This window comes from Netta rufina (genome assembly GCF_964035555.1).
Source record: "Netta rufina genome assembly, chromosome: 2".
In the NCBI taxonomy this organism is placed as follows: Eukaryota; Metazoa; Chordata; class Aves; order Anseriformes; family Anatidae; genus Netta; species Netta rufina.
In genome coordinates, this window is record NC_140124.1 from 136,106,854 (window position 1) to 136,125,989 (window position 19,136).

At 38.0% G+C, this 19,136-nt stretch overlaps 1 protein-coding gene across 1 annotated transcript in view; it reads left to right on the forward strand.

Moving 5' to 3' along the window:
* Positions 1-206: 206 nt before the first annotated feature.
* The window catches only part of MATN2 (matrilin 2), a gene marked incomplete at both ends in the record, with an annotated part of 57,821 nt that continues 38,891 nt past the window's right edge, over positions 207-19,136 (forward strand). Inside the window, 3 exons of the mRNA XM_084283081.1 lie at positions 207-357; positions 12,409-12,978; positions 16,702-16,824. Coding sequence (XP_084139207.1) covers positions 207-357; positions 12,409-12,978; positions 16,702-16,824 — 844 coding nt within the window. The remainder of the gene's footprint in view (positions 358-12,408; positions 12,979-16,701; positions 16,825-19,136) is intronic.

Consider the following 19,136-nt stretch of genomic DNA (forward strand, 5'->3'; position numbering starts at 1 on the left):
ATGAAGACTACGCAGGGTCTGCTAACTGCTGCTTTATCATATAGATCTTCTTTCTTGAAGGTGTAGGCATACCAGTATATCTACGTGTTGGTGTGCAATGGGTTGGAAGCAACACATCTGGGTGGTTGACGTGGTTGTAGTGTATCTTTTCACGTAATCACAGAGCTCATCTCCTTCTCTCCTTTATTGCAGTTTTGCATCCTGGAATGTCCCTCTACTTCTTGAAAATGCAGAAAATGGTTGCATGCTTCTTCTTGCTGTTTGGGCACATGCTGCTTTCCACTGGCTCTGTCATGGCAAAAGATCTCCCCGGAGGACATTTCACCCGAAGGGATGTTAACTCACAATCTCTACTAGGTAAGTTACAAAAAGAACAAACCAAAGCAAAATAACAACCACCACTAAAAGCCATCTCAAGTATAAAGATAATAAAGATAAAAGGCATGAGCATTGGCCAAACCTTGGCTGAGTTAGTTTGTAACAGTTTTCAGGCAGGAATATGAGTTGACCTAGCAGCTCTTGAAAGAAGGTGTTTACTTTTGGGATATTAGAACTACTTTATATATAAGTGCCATGAAATAAATATTTGCTACAGGACTCGTACTGGAAAAAAAAAAAAGCCTTGTTCTCAGTGTTTAGAGAAAATATGTTTGGTGCATGGAGGTTTTGTCAAAGCTGTTTGTTTGTTTGTTTGTTTGTTTGTTTTTTAATCATGCAAGCAACCTTTAGCTTTTTATATGTGCTTTGAGTAAGGGTGACTGAACTAAAATCATTAGCTATTGAAATGGGGTTTCTCATTACATTACCTGATGTTAATTGTTTCATTCTGTCGAGTTGATTTTATTTATAATGAGTAGCTCATTTTTCCTGTTTTGCCATAAATCTGAGGACAGAATTTGGCAGTCAGCTTGTGTCTGTCATATTTTAAAACATAGGTTCATCTCTCTCATTGATCATTGCCAGTTCCCTTTCTTACTGTCTCTTTCAGAAGTAATAGATGTGGTCTTGAGATGCTTGGGGTTCAGCAACTGGAGGCTGAAAACCACAGCTGTAGAGACCTAGTCCATCTGAAGGCATGGATGTGGAACAGCAAGGAGAAACGCTCCTATTCATGCGTTATTCAACAAGACTTTTAACCTTTCTAAGATCTTAAACTCTAAAATGAGATTAAATAATAGTCTCTCCTGAAACTTTAGAGTCTCCAGCAAATATGTTATGTTATTATTTCAATAAATGAACTGTCTCCCTACAAAATGAATGCAATAGTAAGGTGCAATGTGGAGAAACTAACAGGTGTCATGTTTCTCAGCTTGCCTTTTTTTTTTCTGTGATTTTTTTTTTTAATTCTTTTATAGTCTCTTTTCCATATTTTAAATGATAGAAAATACATTAAAAGTATTAGCACCAGATATGAAGTCAAAATGTACAGATTAAATTATTTCTTTCTTATTTCAAAAGCCGAGAAATTCTGTGGGCCCTGCATTTGGAAATTCCTGTATTCCTCTTCAGTTTGGCATGTGCAGGATGCAAACAGTATTGGCAGCTCTGGCTGAAAGAACCTTTTTGAGACATTAAATGATGCAAGAAACTTGGGACACTCTCTGGTCCAGCCCATAAAACTACGTGGCAGTTTGGAGTCAGCCTCTTGGACCTTGCATTCTGTTACAATAATTTAGGTCACCTGCTTCAAATTCTGCAGTTGCATACATGTATGAGCAGTGGCACAGTTAAAACGTGCTTCTCTGCAAAGAACAGAATGTGTAAAATGCATGCCATTCTGCTCGAAAGCTGCACTGTTCTTTAAATGACATGAGGAAGAGCTGGGCCAAATCGTGATCTCAATGGCATCAATTATATTGACTTAATAAAATCACTCAGACTTAGAGAAATTTAACAGGGATTAGAAGCTGTTCCATTCTATATAATATATATATTACAAATAGTGGCAATGACAGTTGCTGCTGTTGTGGAAAGACTTGGTTGGCAGGCAAAAATGAGCAAAGAACCAACAGATATATGGAAAAGCAATACAAGTTAAGCAGTTTTTGTTGGGTGGAGGTCTCTGTTTCTAGGACAAAAATGAAGGATTATGTGTTGTTAGTATTCGTAGCATCAAAATAATTTTATTCTTTTTTTTTTTTTTTTCTTTTCTCTATTTTACCAATTTTTAAAACAAAAGTGCACTACCGTGACAGGTATTTACTGGTAAAATACTAGCAGTGGCTATGTGCAAAAGAAAAATGCCTTGCTGCAGGAAACTGGCAATATAAATAAGCAAAATGGAACAAATGAAAAATCCTGTGATATTATCCAAATAGAGATACAAATACTTTGGGATCCGGCTTCAGGAGGATTTAGTTTTTTGGCAACCATACACTCATCCTTCATAGATTTTTTAATTATCTTGTTAGGGCTAATAGAGTATAGGAAGGAAATTCTAAGGAAGCTTTCAGAAGGAATGAGCTATGTCTTTTCTATGTTTTTCTTATCCCCAGTCTTTCTGCTAAACCTCAGTGTGTACTGTTTTCGTTTTGTAGAACTTTGCTTAGCTTCTGATTGTTTAGAATTATCACTATAGCTAATAATTTCCATTAAAATCTGATATCTTGTGTGCAATTGAACACAAAGCTTTTGGAAATCAGTGTGGCCTTTGAGAGCCAAACTGCTTCGAGTGGATTTGACTTTTTGCACTTCTCTTTCCTTAAACCCTGAAACAAACTCCTGAGTATTTAAAACCTGTCAACTATACTGATTTGGTTGACTCCATGAACATTTTCCTAAATCATTCTTGCAGCATATTAGCTGTAGAATGTGAGTAGTTTGTTTAGAGATAAAAAGTATTTGTCTATTTCTCATATTCACAGAACATGTATTACATTGTTGGACAGTAATGTGTTAATGTAGGTATATTCATGTTTGGAGTGGAGCGGTGTCCTAACGACCATGTGAAATAACAGAAAAAGATGGGATGGCCTGTGGAAATCTTTTTTTCTGAAGCAGAGGGCAGTCCCTTCTCCCTTTAAATGACAAACAAACTAAAACTTACCTTCTCTTTCCTCTTATCAATAATCTGATCCTGAGTATTGGATCTTTTGGCTTATCCTGATACCTCAAAGGAAATTAATCTTTTTGCTTCAGAATCTTCTCTTTTAAGGGTTTTACAAGAGCTCTGAAGAGTTTTTACTTAGCTGTCTGACGAAATCATTGTTCCTGCTGAGTGCAGCTGTTTTGTTAGATTACACACAGATCAGTGAAAGCACAGTTTGCCAAGTTAGTGTTGCTTTTTGGATACTAAAGAAAAGCAGTGATGGAAATATAGTTGGCTACATGTTTTTAAATATAAAATTAAGTCTATTATGTTAGCTAATTTCCTTCAGGTATAACTGAGATGTACTTCTGCACTTAAATGGATAGACTGGCCAAGCTCTGTATCAGTTGCCCAGAGAAGTGATCCCAGTACTGGGATTTCAAGGCTGTGGTCCAAAATCCACAGCACCTTTCAGCAGGTTCCAGGTTCAGAAGTTGCACATACCCAGTCCTTTTAAGATGCAGCCTTTTTTTTTTTTTGTGCTTGATGTTGTGTGTGAGGGGAAGATGAGGGAGGGGAGCAACATCGTACTGCATTTTAGGCATTTATTGTAAAACAAAGCAAAGCGAAATTTCAAAACTGTGCAAAACCCACATGTTTTTTGGAGGTTGGCTTTTTTTGCGTGAGCTCTGTTCTTGTAAACTGTGTGTATATTTCATGTCACATCAGGGGCATATTTCTTTGGAGAGCTTTGAAGTTGATGCATGGGAATAATTGAATAAGCTGTGGATTAATATTATAAGCAATGACATTCCATCCATTCCCTAGGAATATAAAATGTGCACCTACCTGTTTTTGAAAATAACTTAAGTGAATGAAAAAAATAATCTAGGGAGCATTTCTTTATATTTTACATGATAGTAGAAGAAAGAAACTACAAGAGATTTACTATACTGCACAAAATTGAAACAAAGGGAGGGGAAAGGAGGCCAAGAGGGAAATGTTCTTGGCCCTTGTTCAGTAGAAACTGCGGCTAAACTCAAGTGTTCTTGTCTGTGTTGAATTATATTTTGCAGCAAAATATATAATGATTTATCTCTTGGTTGTATGTATAGGGTTCCACTAATAAAATGAGGGGAAGTAATTTGAAGTACACATGGCTGACTGAATTTATGAATCACTGCTAGTCTCTTAAAATTATTCCAAACATTCTTATATCCAGATCAGTTCATAAGCTTATTTGTATGCAACTTCAGGGTTCAAGAGCATTATCCAGTTAACTTTTCTGGGTTAAATTGTAGCCACAAGTGAGAAGGAAAAATACATGACGGAAGTGTGTACAGTCTGTAAGCCTTCTATGGAGTACAGAAAAGATTTCTGTGTAGTTTTGATTGAGTTTATTGGACATTTATACCCTCAGTGTTGGCATGAGTTCTCTAAATCCTGCTAATGTGGACTGCTGAACCACGTGATAGCAGCTGTAAGAATCTCATTCACAGCCTTAACATAGTCACGTAATTTCTTCACATAAATGCAACCCTGTCAAGTTCTTTGGTCCTCAGAGACATTAAGCAGGGTCATTGCAACTGAAGTCTGCTTTGGAATTGAAGCTAGGATTGTGCCATGATAACTGTAGCATGTTTGTGACATGCTATGATGATATTATATCTGGGTAGATCAAAACTATTCCTGGTTATAGATAAAGGCAGGAAGAAGTTGTGAATTATATCTTCTGAGTTATCACATATTTAGTTAAAATGTAATTGAAATCCTTTTCTAATTAAAAGGTAACTAAACTTTTATAAGGATATAAGGTAATCAACTACATGCAGTTCAGATTCTTGCTAATCAAATCATAAAATTGCCATTTAAAAATAGGCATGTTATTTGTAAAGTGAGAGCAAAGCATTTTATAGTCTGCAAAATCACTTGTTTCTTCCTTCTGAGTAGTGTAGGTACAATCCGTGTGCTGGAGTGGAGTATTAGCAATTGCATGCTTTACTTTCCAGCAGCTGGGAGGTCTGCTGAGGCTTCAAACTTCAACTTTCGTCTTAACATCTCAGCTGTCAGCCTCTTCCCAGCAATAGCTGGTATCTGTTATCTACCTGGTCTGAAGCAGCAGCAGGAGTTTCACTTGCCCAGACCCCTCCACTCTTTTAGGCTCCTGTGTTTTGTTGGCAGTGAAAGGCCCTCTCCTCTACCTGTGGCTCTCAGGCTTTGTGGTCCGCCTTGTGGCTGTGCCTCCCAAAACCCAAATAGGAGTCTGGGGAAGCAACAAGTGAGTGGTTGCCATATCCCTGCCCAGGTAGTTGTTCTTGCGGAAGTTGTTAGCCCTAAAACAGCCCAACTAATGAGCCTTGTGGCTAGCTGGGGCTGTAACAAGCTTCAGGGATTTGTGTCCTGAGTCCGCTCATGTGCAGCCAGCTGTTAGGGAGATCAGAAAGCCTGGGTGCTGATTCGTGTTAGCAATTCTTAGCCACATAACAATGTTGTGCTTGCCAACTGTTGTGTTTGGATTTCACAGTTAATTTTTAAGTCATAAAATAGCATTCAATTTTCAGCCATTTAAAGAGCAATTCAGTAATTAATTTTGTATGTGATATTGGATTTCTAGTAGCACAAGGAATTTTCATTTTTTTCTGCAATAATTATGTATTGCATAAGTATAATATGTAAGATTTCCTCTGTATAGTTATTACCTCAAAGCATTTGTGCTTCTCACTTTTTTTTTAATCTCCTTCATTCTTCCTGTCTTCTCTTTTTGTTTCATTTTCTTATGCTATTACCTTTTTTCCATTTTTTCCCTTTTCCCTTTTTTTCTTCTCCTTTTTTTTTAAGTGATTTTTAAGTTTTCTACGTGGAGGAAAGAATATCTGTTGCTACAGAAAAAAACTGAGTCATGTACCAACCTGCAAATGCTCTTTGTATTTCTGAAATTTTGTTACAACCCCCACAAGTTACTGTGAAAAGCCACTTCTGTTTGAAAAAAGAGTTTGTCCTGACAGTAATTTGCAGAGTAAAATTACAGACTCCATTTTATCATGTATATTCTCAAAGAGTGCAAAGCCTCCTTTGCATATTTTATCTGGAAGGGAGATCAGGCCAAAAAAAGAACACAGAATTTTCAAAAGTGTGGTGTTTTTGGCTTCAGTGTGAGTACTTCAGCTTAATAATTAAAACAAATAAAGAAACACAACAGAGCCCACATATGTACAAAATTAACTTGAAAATCCTGGAAACAGCATTTGCATAACCTAAGGGATAGCTCATTTTATAGGCGTGTGTGGGTAACCAGACGGTATTGTGGCTGAAGAGGGGGATTTGTTCTTTAAAATGCTTTGAAAGCTGGAGAGGACCTTATTTAAGTACTGCTGAAGTGGTAGGACTAATGATTTGCCAGTGGGTATGATGATTGCCCTATGCATTTTTGGGGGTAGTGGGAGATGCTATACGTCAGTGTCCCATGGTGCTGTTTCTGAAGCTATTCTGGAAGAGCCTAGTACTTACACTGTTACCAATGGATAGAAATATGTGGTCTCGAGTCAGCTGATCAATGAGTAATGTCGAGGTTGCTAACAGCTTTCCCCATAAACAAAGACACAAGTGGCTTAAAAAAAGTATGGATAGGAGTTTTTAAAACATTATGCTAATGTCCTGAAAGGAGGACAGCACAAACTAATTAGTCAACTCTTTTCACTGAATTTTCGACACTGCTACTAATAGCTATTTACTTGTTCTGTCTGTTCCTTCTGTAGTAATTTCTGTGTCCCTTGAGTGGCATCCAAGGTAGCTGAGCCAAGACAGAAGTTTCAGATCTTCATGGAGAAAGATATGAAGATCTCCTATAAAGCCACCTTTTTTGTGTTGGTTATGACAGATTTTTTGTTTCACAGATGTGCAGGAAACAATGGTCACAGGCAGAGTAAATGCATTTAGGTCGTTTGGGAGAACTGGATTAAAAGTGGCATTACCTCTGTGTACCACAAGGCTTCTCCATCGTGTCTCAGCAGATAAATTCCTCATCTTTTATGTGTACGAGCTACATGCAGCTGAGAGTATACAACATTTGATTCTGGTAGGATGCAGTGGGTAGATGTTGATACTGTTAGGATTGACATAGGGATACCAAGGTATTTCATTTCTCTGTCCTGGTGTTCCCCTACTGCAAGGGAAAGCAACCCTAGTTCTCTGTCCCTGGTCCTTCTGGCTATGACATCAGGGAACCAACAGTTTCCATCTAAGAAACAATAAAATCTGGAAGAAGAACTGAGAAACTTGAGAACATCCCTACAACATACTTTATTTTCATACCAGAGACAGCACCAGTCTCAGTAAAGAAATTGGGATAAATTAGGAGTCAATTTGGGACTTGAGTTAAAGAGACTTCACACTGATAATGACCTCGTTACTCTGGAAAAGATGACAGGGAAGTAACAGAAAAAGTGAGGTGAAATGAGAGCAAAGTAACGCACCCTTCTCCTGTGACTGGTAGTGGAGCACTTGCATGTGGAAGGAAATGGAAATGTGTGGACAAGAGCCTACTGCTGTACAGTTCTCCCAGAAGTTTTGAAAGTTCCGAAAAAAAATTGTCAGAGGCAACAAAGAGATTTCTGGAGGCTGTGTTCCATTTAGAGAGTGTTCCCAGATGAAGAAATTTGTAAGGAGGAGTGGGTGAGCTGCCAAACTCATAATGAATCTTTGGGTTGGGGCCAGAGGCCAGTGAGTTTGGGAAACATCTCAGAGCAAGGATGGTGCCAGGGAGTATGGGGGCAGGTCTTGGACCCATGGTCTGTCCCACAACTGGGAAGAGGTGGAGTCACCTGCAGGACCAAGTGCAGCACATACGTGTGCCAGGTAAGGGGTACCTAGCAGTCCCCAACACCTACTTCAGGAGCTAGGGATGGTTGTATCTGAAATCCACCAAAACACCCTTTTCCCTGTCTTTCAATTAGAATGAGAAAAGAGGTGAAAGTAAGCTTGCAGAAGGTATCTCACTAGAGCCAAGAAGTGCTTGGAATTATTGCTATTTTTCATTTATTCCTGGCAACAGCCACAAAATGTGTTTTCCAAACAGGAACAATATCACATTTACTGCTGTGTGCTTCATGCTTGAGTTTTGCTAAGGAAGCTACTGCACTTTCCTAGAAGGTGTATGTAGAGAGTACGTACATATGCCTTTCTTCCCATTACAGTGTCTTACTCCTGGAATATACGTGAAAGAATTGCAAATTTGAGTATAGTGTGCTTGCTGAATTGTAACAACAAGACAGTCAAACCTTCTGATTGAACTGAGAAATCTTTTGGAAATATCTGTACCTGTCAAACCCTGTCAGATTAACTTTCTGGATGGATACTCAGCCAGGGAAAACCAGAATTCTGGAACTTTAAGAAGAAATAATTGATACCATCAGGTTCACACATTTTGCAACAAATTTGGTACCAAGGTTTGTAAAGAAAGAAATTGTAAAGAAAAGAAAAGCAAGTAAGGTTGAGGGAAAATGAAATAATAAAATGACAAAGAAAGAAATGAAAGTTAGAAAGAAATTTTATAATGTGCTAGCTGGGAGAACAGTCTTCTCCTGATATTTAATTGAGTGAAGACTTTGGTTCTGTTATTCAGATAAAGATAAAAATCTAAAAATAAACCTTGTTGTTACTGGCAATCTCACACAACATGTAATTTTTTGTATCTACATCAAAGTGAGCTAAGAAACACAAGCTATTGAACCTTAAAGTTGTCACTAATGCATTGCTTGCTCAGGCAATAATTTGTCTATGATCTCATTTTTTCTTAGCTGATCTCATCCTTCCTTTTGCTTAAATTGTCTTAGTCTATAGCAAAAGTCTTCATGGAACTAGTATTTACTTGTTATAAATTGCATTTTCAGTGTCTAAATGTCTTAACACTGGTGTAGTATTTACCAAATAGAGTAATTAAGGAATTGTAAAAATGTAGGACAACAACAGAAAATAAATAACTTCATTCTAAACAATCTTTTCAAGGGAGACAGCTTGCAAAAGCTGTTGAAAAAGATTACCATCTAAAACTTGGAGCCTTTGAGTGTGTTCAGCTTGAATAACCCAAAATGGAAATGTTTGAGGATACCGATAAATTAAATAATACCAAGGGACATTTTTGGGCATTGGGCCTCCACCATTATTATTGTTAAATTGCTAGAGCTGTCTCTGGCCCATGTTGATTAGCACTCCCCAAGCAACTTCTGTGCATGATGCAGAGGACATGGGGGACAGGGATTATTCCCGGTAGGCTGTTTGCATGTCGCCACTCTGTTTTAGTAGGAAGGTGAATTTAATGCTGTGAATGTGGACCAGCTGACCTCTGAGCTATCGATTACTGAAAGTAACTTCATCAAACTTTAGAAATGTGAGATACTCCTTTAAGCTGTATTTTATGCATCTATCTAACTGGATCCCAGCTGGATTCTTCCAGGGAGAGCCAAAATCTCCTTGCATTGTTCATTTTGCGGAGGTGGCATCACAGTAACTGTCATTTCTAGAGAAACTGGGTATTGAGCACAGAAGGACAACATGTTTACTCTTGACCTGACCTTTCCTTTCCTGGCTTTGTCTTTCCTTGTCTTGCCTTGCCTTAGGATAATATATCTCACATTTTGAGGCTTCTTTTTATAACTTCTGTGTTGGCAATACAAAAACTGTGCTGACTTAGATATAGGTTTCTGGATGAGTAGCTCTTCTCAATGAATGTGTCACTTCACATAAGAATTGTAGAAGGGAGTTGCTTTGTGGTTTGAAGACTTTTGCCAAACTTCTGAGAAAGTTCTCTGTTTAAACATAAGAGCTGGTAGGAGGAAGAGATTATAGTTTGCAGGGCAAGTGTAAAACCATGGAGCTGCTAAAAGGGCATCATTGAAAGTTTATCTGAGGGGATGAGTGTTCAGATCTGTTAGCCATTACTGATTGCCACTCCTCAAAATACCACCCAGCTGGAGTTCTTCTTACTAAAAGAGTTATACTTAATATTTCATGGAACCCAGCTCAGCTCAATCAACATTAATATTTACAAGTTTATTAAAAATCCCCAGAAGACAAAGACTTTAAATATATATATATTTTTGAAATGTCTGGCATTTCTATAGATAGATTTTTTTCTATTGAAAGTGGTTTTGAAATATACTGTATTACATCCTTCTGCATTACTAATTTAGCACAATAGGGGGTATTTCTGGTAGTACTATTTACTAATGCTCTCCAGGTTTCTTCCCATTTCCATTCATTCCTGACTTCAAAATAAGGAACTGAGTCTCTTCAGACTGAGATCTGAATCTATACATTCAAATTAAAAATCCACCCTGAAATTCAAAAGAATTCAACAGCAGGGCTTGTGTTTTGAAATAGCAGTCACTTTGCCCTTCTCCCTCCTCTGTCAATGCCTTCATAGGCACACACACATTCTTGGCCTTCTTTCTGAATCTTTCTTTCCCCTTGCCCGGCTCCCACAAGTCTTATCTTGCTGTTATCTTTGTATTATAACTGTGCTGGAATATCCCATATTAGTAAAAATAATAATTAGATATGCCATTGATCGAATAAGTTGGAAAACAGTTAATGTGTCAGGATATATGTGTTCCATCAGAACTCGGATTTTTATTTTTCTGCTCAGTTTGGCTTGCATTCAACACTCTCTGATTTTGAAAGAATAAGCAACTCGAGCATATTCCTACACTTCTGAATAAAGCCACACTGTAGACTGCAGAGAAATAAATCCAGGCAGTCATTTTTATGTCATCAAAGACCATTTTCATTCTGTGCCCACAAATGTTCTTGGTAATCTATGAAAGAAGCTTCTGAGTTAACAAGTGAGAATAGGCATCTTTCTCACCCCTTTCGTTGGCAGCAATGCATGGTTAGCATTCATCAGCAGTCACAATTGAGCTCGTGTAAAGGCTTGTGGAGAGGCAGATGTTGTTCCAATTGAGTCTTTGATTGGCCCACTTGTACTTGTGCTGTATGACACGGCCTTTAATTATACAATCAAATAACTACTTTTTCTACAGGGCATCTGCCTCACTCAGCGCACAAGATGGGTAAGAGTGTTCTGGGAATTGAATTGGGTTTGGCAGGGAGGGATGCTCCTGGTTAAGGGCAACTCAGCTTAGTAAGGTGAGGATGCTACTGCAGTTTGGTGAGCTTTCTCTCTACCTGTAGTCTTTCTATTAAACCTCAATTCATTTCATATCACCAGCATCCCAGGAAGACTTTTAAAGTCCTTTTAAATTTCTACCATACACAGCCTCCAGTGGCAAGGCTCATAGCTCGTGTCCCTCTGCTTCCCATAAGCCTGCCATGTGCTGGTTTTCTGTATAGGAAAAGCCAGTGAACAGCCAGTCCTTGTCCATTCCCACCCTATAACTCGCATATGTCAGCAACAGATGCTGAGTAGAAGCCAGAGGGTGTACCCAGGGCCTTGGGAAGCTCGTGGCATGCCCAGAAGGGGCAGCCTGTGCTTCTGCTGTTACCCACGATAGCTTTGTCTGTCTGTTTGTGCAGTTGTCATAGACATACCCTGTGGTATTCCAGCTTCAGTGGCTCTTGGAAAAAAGGCTGTGTTGATGACTGAAACAGACAATTTCAGGAAGTGTATGAGCGGTCTTTTTTCCAAGTCGATCGCCATTGTAGAAAACTGGATTTTGTCTCTGGTGCAGCCACAGAATTTCAGTGTGATGCTAAGCTAGTCCAATAGACTCAACTTTTCCCAGATGGCCATTAATTATGTGTTTGAAATCATGGGGTTTGATTTGCAGAAGTGCTGAGCACTCACAGCTGCAGTTGACGTCATTGAGAGCTGTACTTTGTACATGCAAAGCGCTCTTTAGTGCCAAGTTCCCTGAAAAATCAGCCCCTCCACGTCTTGGATCAGTCACTCCAATTAACAGATGCTTTTGACCTGGATTTCTCTGTGTCTGTTTCTTTGTTTCTAACGAAGAACTAATACCACCTTGTGTCGTTGGAGTGCTGTCCCGTTAGGATTTCTCAGTTCTTAGGCCCTACAACAGCCATCATCAACATGCAGCCCTCTACAGTAATAACTATGTAATTCAGAGAGGGTTTCCATCCTGCATGGGGTATGAGGCCAAAGTCTCAGCAGTGCCCATTCTGAGCACTGATCTCATGAAAAAAAAATATACTGATCAAGTAACAGGCAGCTACTGTTATTCACCAGAGACCAAATTCAGATTGCCCAAGTAGCTTTAGTTCTGGCATCTCCTATTTTTCCTGTATTTTGCCAACACTTACCAGGGTATTTGTTTAGACAGCATGTTTGACATTTCAGGTCAAGCTAATCTGATCTGCATTTCAGAATTCTTGTAAAGAATTGTTGTTTTCATTTTGTCCTCTAGAAAATACTTGTAACAGAAAACGTCTGGATCTTGTCTTCATCATTGACAGTTCTCGCAGCGTACGTCCTTACGACTTCGAAAAAGTGAAGGAGTTCATTTTAACCATCTTGCAGTTCCTGGACATCAGTCCCGATGCCACCCGAGTGGGCCTGATTCAGTACGGCAGCACTGTCAAACATGAATTCTCTCTGAAGACATTCAGGAGGAAGCAGGAGATTGAGAGAGCAGTCAGGAGAATGATGCACCTAGCGACTGGCACCATGACTGGGCTGGCTATTCAGTACGCCGTCAACATCGCGTTTTCAGAGTCTGAAGGGGCTCGACCTCAGAGCCAGAACGTGCCTCGCATTATTATGATAGTGACAGATGGGCGACCGCAAGATCCAGTGGCAGAGATTGCTGCGAAAGCTCGCAACTCAGGAATCCTGATTTTTGCCATTGGAGTGGGAAGAGTGGACATGAACACGCTGAAGTCCATTGGGAGTGAACCGCACGAAGAGCACGTATTTCTGGTTGCTAATTTCAGTCAGATTGAAACACTGACCTCTGCCTTCCAGACAAAACTTTGTGGTAAGTCTTTTATATGTAGGTTTGAATGCACAGATGAAAGTAAAACACGGAGAGAAAAAAAAAAAGTCATGCATTGTCATTTTTTTTTTTCCTGTGGAACCTATTCTGTTAGAATATATTTGCTGAAAAAAGGGAGGGTATCTAGACAACATTCAGAACAACAATCATACATATGGGGAAAAGCTAATTCTACTGCAAGTGCCATAAAATGTGATGTAATTCCTAATGGTCATAAGCAGAGAGGCAAACACACATACCATGATTTTCCTATTCATTGCATAACAGTAGTTAGTTTACAATCCTCTGCTATTTGAGCATTAGATAAGTTGTTTCATCTATCGATTTTAAGTGTGATTTCACTTAGTATTGAAAATTCAAGCTGATAAATGTCTTTTGGTTATTAAAAATATATATATAAATAAATAATAATAAAAAACTGGGGAGTTCATGCTATTCCTCTTCTAGAGTTTACATATATACAAACAGTTATCTCTGAGCATGCCTTGTCACTAAAAGTGAGAGACAGAAATATGATAGTGTTTTTATTCCACCCATTATAAATGCAGAAAGTTAGGAAAAACCTTTGTCACGATATTATTCATTCATACCATAAAGTAAATAATATTTTAATAGGTATTAATTTACAATAGAGAAATCACTTCCATCAGTAATTCCGTGATACACAATTACCTTTTACAAATATTTTGGCATGTATAATTAATTTTATTCCAATCTGTGTAGTTAATATAATGGCATGAAACCGAGGCATTTTCAGCAGAGTCCAGGGAAAGAATGCATGGTGAGACTGAATGCTCACTCATCTCTTATGACGCTTTTGCCAGGAAAGAACTGAGGCTTATTGTCAGGATAGGCTGGAGAATTTTCCTTACTTGGTCTTTTCCAAAACTGTTTCAAAGAGCAATAGAGCTCCAGATGAACTGCATCAGCACAGAACAACATCACAGACATTCATCAGATAATAGATTTTTTCCTGTTTCTTCCTTGCCGTGGTATTAGCTGGCATAGTAAAATACATTTAAAAACCAAGAAAGAGTAAACTAAGCATGAGAGTTTCAATGGAATGAACAGCAAATGCTACAAAACTCCATTTTATGGGATTTTTAATAGCATTTTAGAAATGAATCCAGTACAAGTACTACTTAATCTTTGTCTGACTAGGCCATACCCAGTAAATGTATTAAAGTTTTATAGTTCATCTTTAATCCAAATACACATGATCCTCAATAAAACCATCCCCCTGCAGATGGAGGAGTATGGAGGTGACAAGGATTGCTGCTGCCTCCTTTACTCAGTGAATGCCTCCACACCATTTGCTGTTTCAGGAGCTGAAGGTGAGATCCAAAAAAAAAAAAAAAAAAAAAAAACCAAACCAAAAAACAACAAACCACACTTAATAACCCAGGCCAGATTCAACACAGAACTTAATGTGCTAGCATCCTGTGGATTTCATCTTAAGGAACTAAACATCAGATAGGATCCTTAATGTCTGTTTGAGCGTGGGCTGTGAAGCAGCATTCATCTGTCTAAATTTGAAGAGAGAATCTAGGCATCTCATAGCGTGGAGCACGTAGGTTCCTCCTGGGAAATGGGGTTAGCTTTTAAAAGTTCTCCCTGCTGTGGACCTAGAGGGATTATCATTGTAGCTGGGTCAAACATCTGGACGCCTTGCTTCTTTCCTAGAGCCATCAAGGCACCCCGCTCTGGTCAAGTCTCCCGGCACGCAGTCTCCTAGGCTTCGTGCCTTGGGAAGAGAACTTGACTCCTGATTAGTCTTTGGGTATGGATTACCCTTCTGTCTGTGGGAATGTGCCTTCATGATTCCAATGAAGATAAGAGAAGAATTTGGCCAAGTGATGAAGCTCAGTGGACAAAACAAAAGTAAACTGAATTAACCACTGTTTCCCCATGGATAGCAAAGATGGCCCAGACCTTAACAATCAAATTCTTAGAAGAATCCATTTCAACTGACTGGGTTTCATGCCCTGCTAAGTCAGACTGCAGTTGCTGCCTCTGGCTCCTAAAGATTCAGTAGTGTCAGACACAGCAGTTGAGGCCTGGGGCCCAGGGGCCTCTTTTTATTACCTTGCAGGAAGGTAAAGGAGAAGGAAGCAGTATCTTGGGAAATCAGAGCCATGGGGAATGAGACAAAAGTTGGAAACTCAGAAGGGAAACAGAAGAGGGGACAGAATCCAGGAATGGAGATGGAGAATGAATAAAAGAAAAGTGAGAAAGAGACAGAAGTCAGGCTGGAGCCATCAGGAGCAAACAGTCCTTATTATTCTCCTGAAAAGCAGATAGTGTTGTTATCCCCATTTCACACTGGAGGAATGGTGGCACAGAAACATGGCTAAAACTGTCAGGATCATCCACTGACTTTAAATCTTTGACTTAGTACATTCAATGGTCTGATTTTCGCGAGCATTTAGCATTTTAACGTAACGGGATATATGCTTCGGATATACCCTTCACTCACAGCTGAGAGAGGTCCCAGCAGCTCTGTTTTTACATGGATAAAATACTTGAGGAGTTTTGTTAAGGCAGGATATGAAGAATTCAAAAAAGCTGTTTGGGAGATTTGGCAATTGTGGTGGTTTGTTTATTAGTAATAAATGTATAACTCTGCCAACCATTCTAAAGAGTGGATACATAGCATGTATCTCAAAAAACACTTTTTTTTTTTTTTTTTTCATATGTTCCACACGTACCACATGTTCTTTTTTAGGCTTCTGTTGTAGCTGCTATATTGCCATTGAATATCTATTCCATAAATTTTGATGTTTGTCAACCTAGCACAATAAGGAGCACATCAATCCCTGTTATTGAGCAGAATATATTATTTTCCTCACATTGTTCTCTGAGAAGTAATTCACCTGCTCATTATAGGAATGACATACGAGCAGTGCTCTAGTGGAAGGAAAACAGCAATGAGATTTAGTAATTCCCCAAAAAGTGCTGATATGGGGGAAAATAGTTAAGTAATGAATTTGACAGAATAAGCTCACTATTCTTTTTATTTTTTCTTCTTCTTCCTAAGTCTGTTGCATTTTATTACTTGCTATTAGAGACATAAAATACAAACAGATAAAAAAAAAATAGAGTCAGGAAGAGTTATACTCTAGCATGTAGCTCAGCTCAGCTCAGCTCCTCCTTACTGAGTCTTGGAGATGCTTTACCTCATCATAGTCATACATTGCCCATATGCTCCTCAAAATTAATAACTAAGCAAGCAAGAATCTTCATTAAGCTGTTTTCCAGTCATTATTCTTTAGTATTGTGCTGTGGGGTTATTTTCTTAATTCAGGAAATCAAATGTTCTCTAGAACAGTTTGTACTTAAATTATAGTTATTTTCTAAATTTGAATGTGGTAGGTTTGTTTCATTGTTTTCAGGGAACCACCAAGTAATCAGTGTTTCCAGATACTGTTTTGTAACTTTTTTGTTTGTTTATATCTCCATTCCACATGTAATTTCATGTCCAAAAGCATGCCACCAACATCAGCTAGACAGCTAATATATAAATTCCTATTTTTATTAGGACTAGACATATAGTACTATTTGGCAAACCTACACTCAAATGTAAGCTTAAGCCTCCATTTTTGTGTTGACCGTTGAAATTTAATTTGAAATTTTTAAGTAGCTTTTGAAACCATATATTATTTAGTTGTGACAAGCAATTAATAATCTCTTACTTTTTTCTTTCAGTTCCCCATATGTGCAGTATAGTTGAGCATCGCTGTGATCACTTCTGCATAAACACCCCCGGCTCCTATGAATGCAGATGTAAACAAGGATACATCCTGAATGCTGACCAGAAATCTTGCAGCAGTATGTTCTCTTTTTAACTTTTCTCTTTCATGCTCCCAAAAAGCACTTAACATTCCATGCTCTTTGAGCTGTGCTCATAAAAAAGGACTGAGCTCAGTATGTAATTAATGCTAATCATGGCAAAGAGTCTAAAAATGTGAAATTGTACTTTTTTTTTTTTTTTTGGTAAATGAAATTTTCATAAGCCTTTATGAAATACATCAAGCTAATTTTTATACATGACTCTGCAGAAGTAAACTGTAACTACATGAAGTTGCTTTTGAAATTTATTGGTGCAATAAGGTCAAGAATGAAACAGCCAAAGAAAGAAGTTTCATCATCCCACATGAAGTGAGTTGAGTCAAACTAATTTAGTAACCTGTCTAGATGCAACCAATACTGAGTGGTACAGAAAGGTGGAATAAACCCCATACTAGAGAACTGGGAAATAACTTGACATTCTGGATAATTCTTCCTAACTTCTGCTTGAAGACTAGCCTTAAGACCTTTAAAAAAAAATAGTTTCAAAAGTCTTGCTTATGCTCTCATTTCCTTCTTTAAAAAGATCAACTTTTTTCGAGTTTAAGTAATTGGCTTTAACTATAGTTTATAGTAACAAACTGTACTTCAGTTTAATTCTGATTTTTGTAAGCAGTATTTCTTTTCTCCATTTTGACTTGCTTCCTAGTAATTAACAGCAGACTACATAAGATGGGTGTGCCAAATTTATTTCTGTATTCACCATTATTTTAAAGCAATTATGGGATACTGTGTTTTACCACTTGGGGAAAATGCACTTGCTAAAAATGCAGTTTCTTACCCCACAACATTTCATGGATTCAAGCCAAATTTGCCAAACTGATTTTAGCCAGAAGAATAATTTTGGAAAATGTTTTTTTCAAAAAGCTGAAGGAAACTGTCATGGTGAGAGCATAGTACGTCTCCATCATAATAGATAATTCAGAAGTGAGGTGAAGGATGCAGGCTCAAATCCTGTTCTTGTGTTTGGAACTCACATGTTCAGCATCTTAAATAATCAGCTAGTCTGTGATTAGAGTTTTTTGTTGTTGTTGTTGTTGTTGTTTTTCCTCCCTTGTTTAGTGTTGTATTTTACATCAAATACTTAATGACAACTGAAACAATGGGAGTATGTCGGTATCTGGGAGGACTCTGCTGCTTGAAGATTAGAGTCCTTACTTCTGCAACAGGACACAGTTTCAGCCAGAGCCTCGGCAAATAGAAATGAGGACAAAAGGATGTCAGCACTGCAGTGATGTGGGCATTTTTGTCAGTGTGTGGGAGTGTGTTCAGACCCCTTGAGCCCAATAGGAAACTGCTTTTGAATTGTTCACCTCCCATGCTGTTGAGTTATGGGATGAGCTAGATTTAAGAATCTTTGTTTTCATTGCCTTTCGCACCAACATCCCTTTGTCATATGCATGTGAATTATAGAGGAATGTTTAGTATTAAATTTAACACTTTATTCCAGCTTTTTTTTTTTCTCAAGAAGAAAAAAAAATCAATCTGAAATGTATTTTAATTATTTATTACTTGGCTTAGCAGCTAAGCCAAGGCAAGAACAGTGACAAGAACAACTCTTAACACAGCCTATTCTCTATGCTTCTGCACATTTCTTGTAGCTCTCCCAAAAAAAGGGTGGTTAGAATCCCAAATGAGGCCTCTAACTGTAATCACATTTCAGTAATATTCCCTAATCTCTTCTTTCCATTATTTCCCTTTTGAAATTCTTCTCATTTTAAACTTTTGTATCCTGTAAACCTTTCTTTTAAACCTTCCTCCTGCCTTTGATTTTCTTGTACCAAAGAATTTTTAAGGAAAAATTCTTCTGCTTTCAATTTTCTTAAATTTATTTTAAATACAAATTTTCTCTTTTTCTGCATTTTCTCGTATACGTTTTTCCCGTCCTCACCCATAACGTCACTTTGGACAATTGAATTTCAAGAATAATACTGAGGGAAAAAAAATAATCAATTAGATTTAAATAATGGAGAAAATTTGAGAGAATTTTAATTGCAAATATGAAAAAATGTTTCTTTATTGTGTCTTCTGGTTTGTTGTGTTATATTTCCATAGTTTTTATCAGCCAGTAGTTCAGCTTTTTGTTCACTGCACTGCTTCATGTTACAGATTAATTTTCAAGACAGTTTTGGAATTGTGCGTGGTTTTCCTACTGGTGACCCATGCACAGTAGCCCATGATGTGTTACTTTGTACGGTTTTTCAAATTCTACTGTTTCATTGCTCTACTTTTTTTTTTTCTTTTTTTAAGTTACAACTCAGTCTTACATTAGTTTTCTCTGGCTACCTATCACA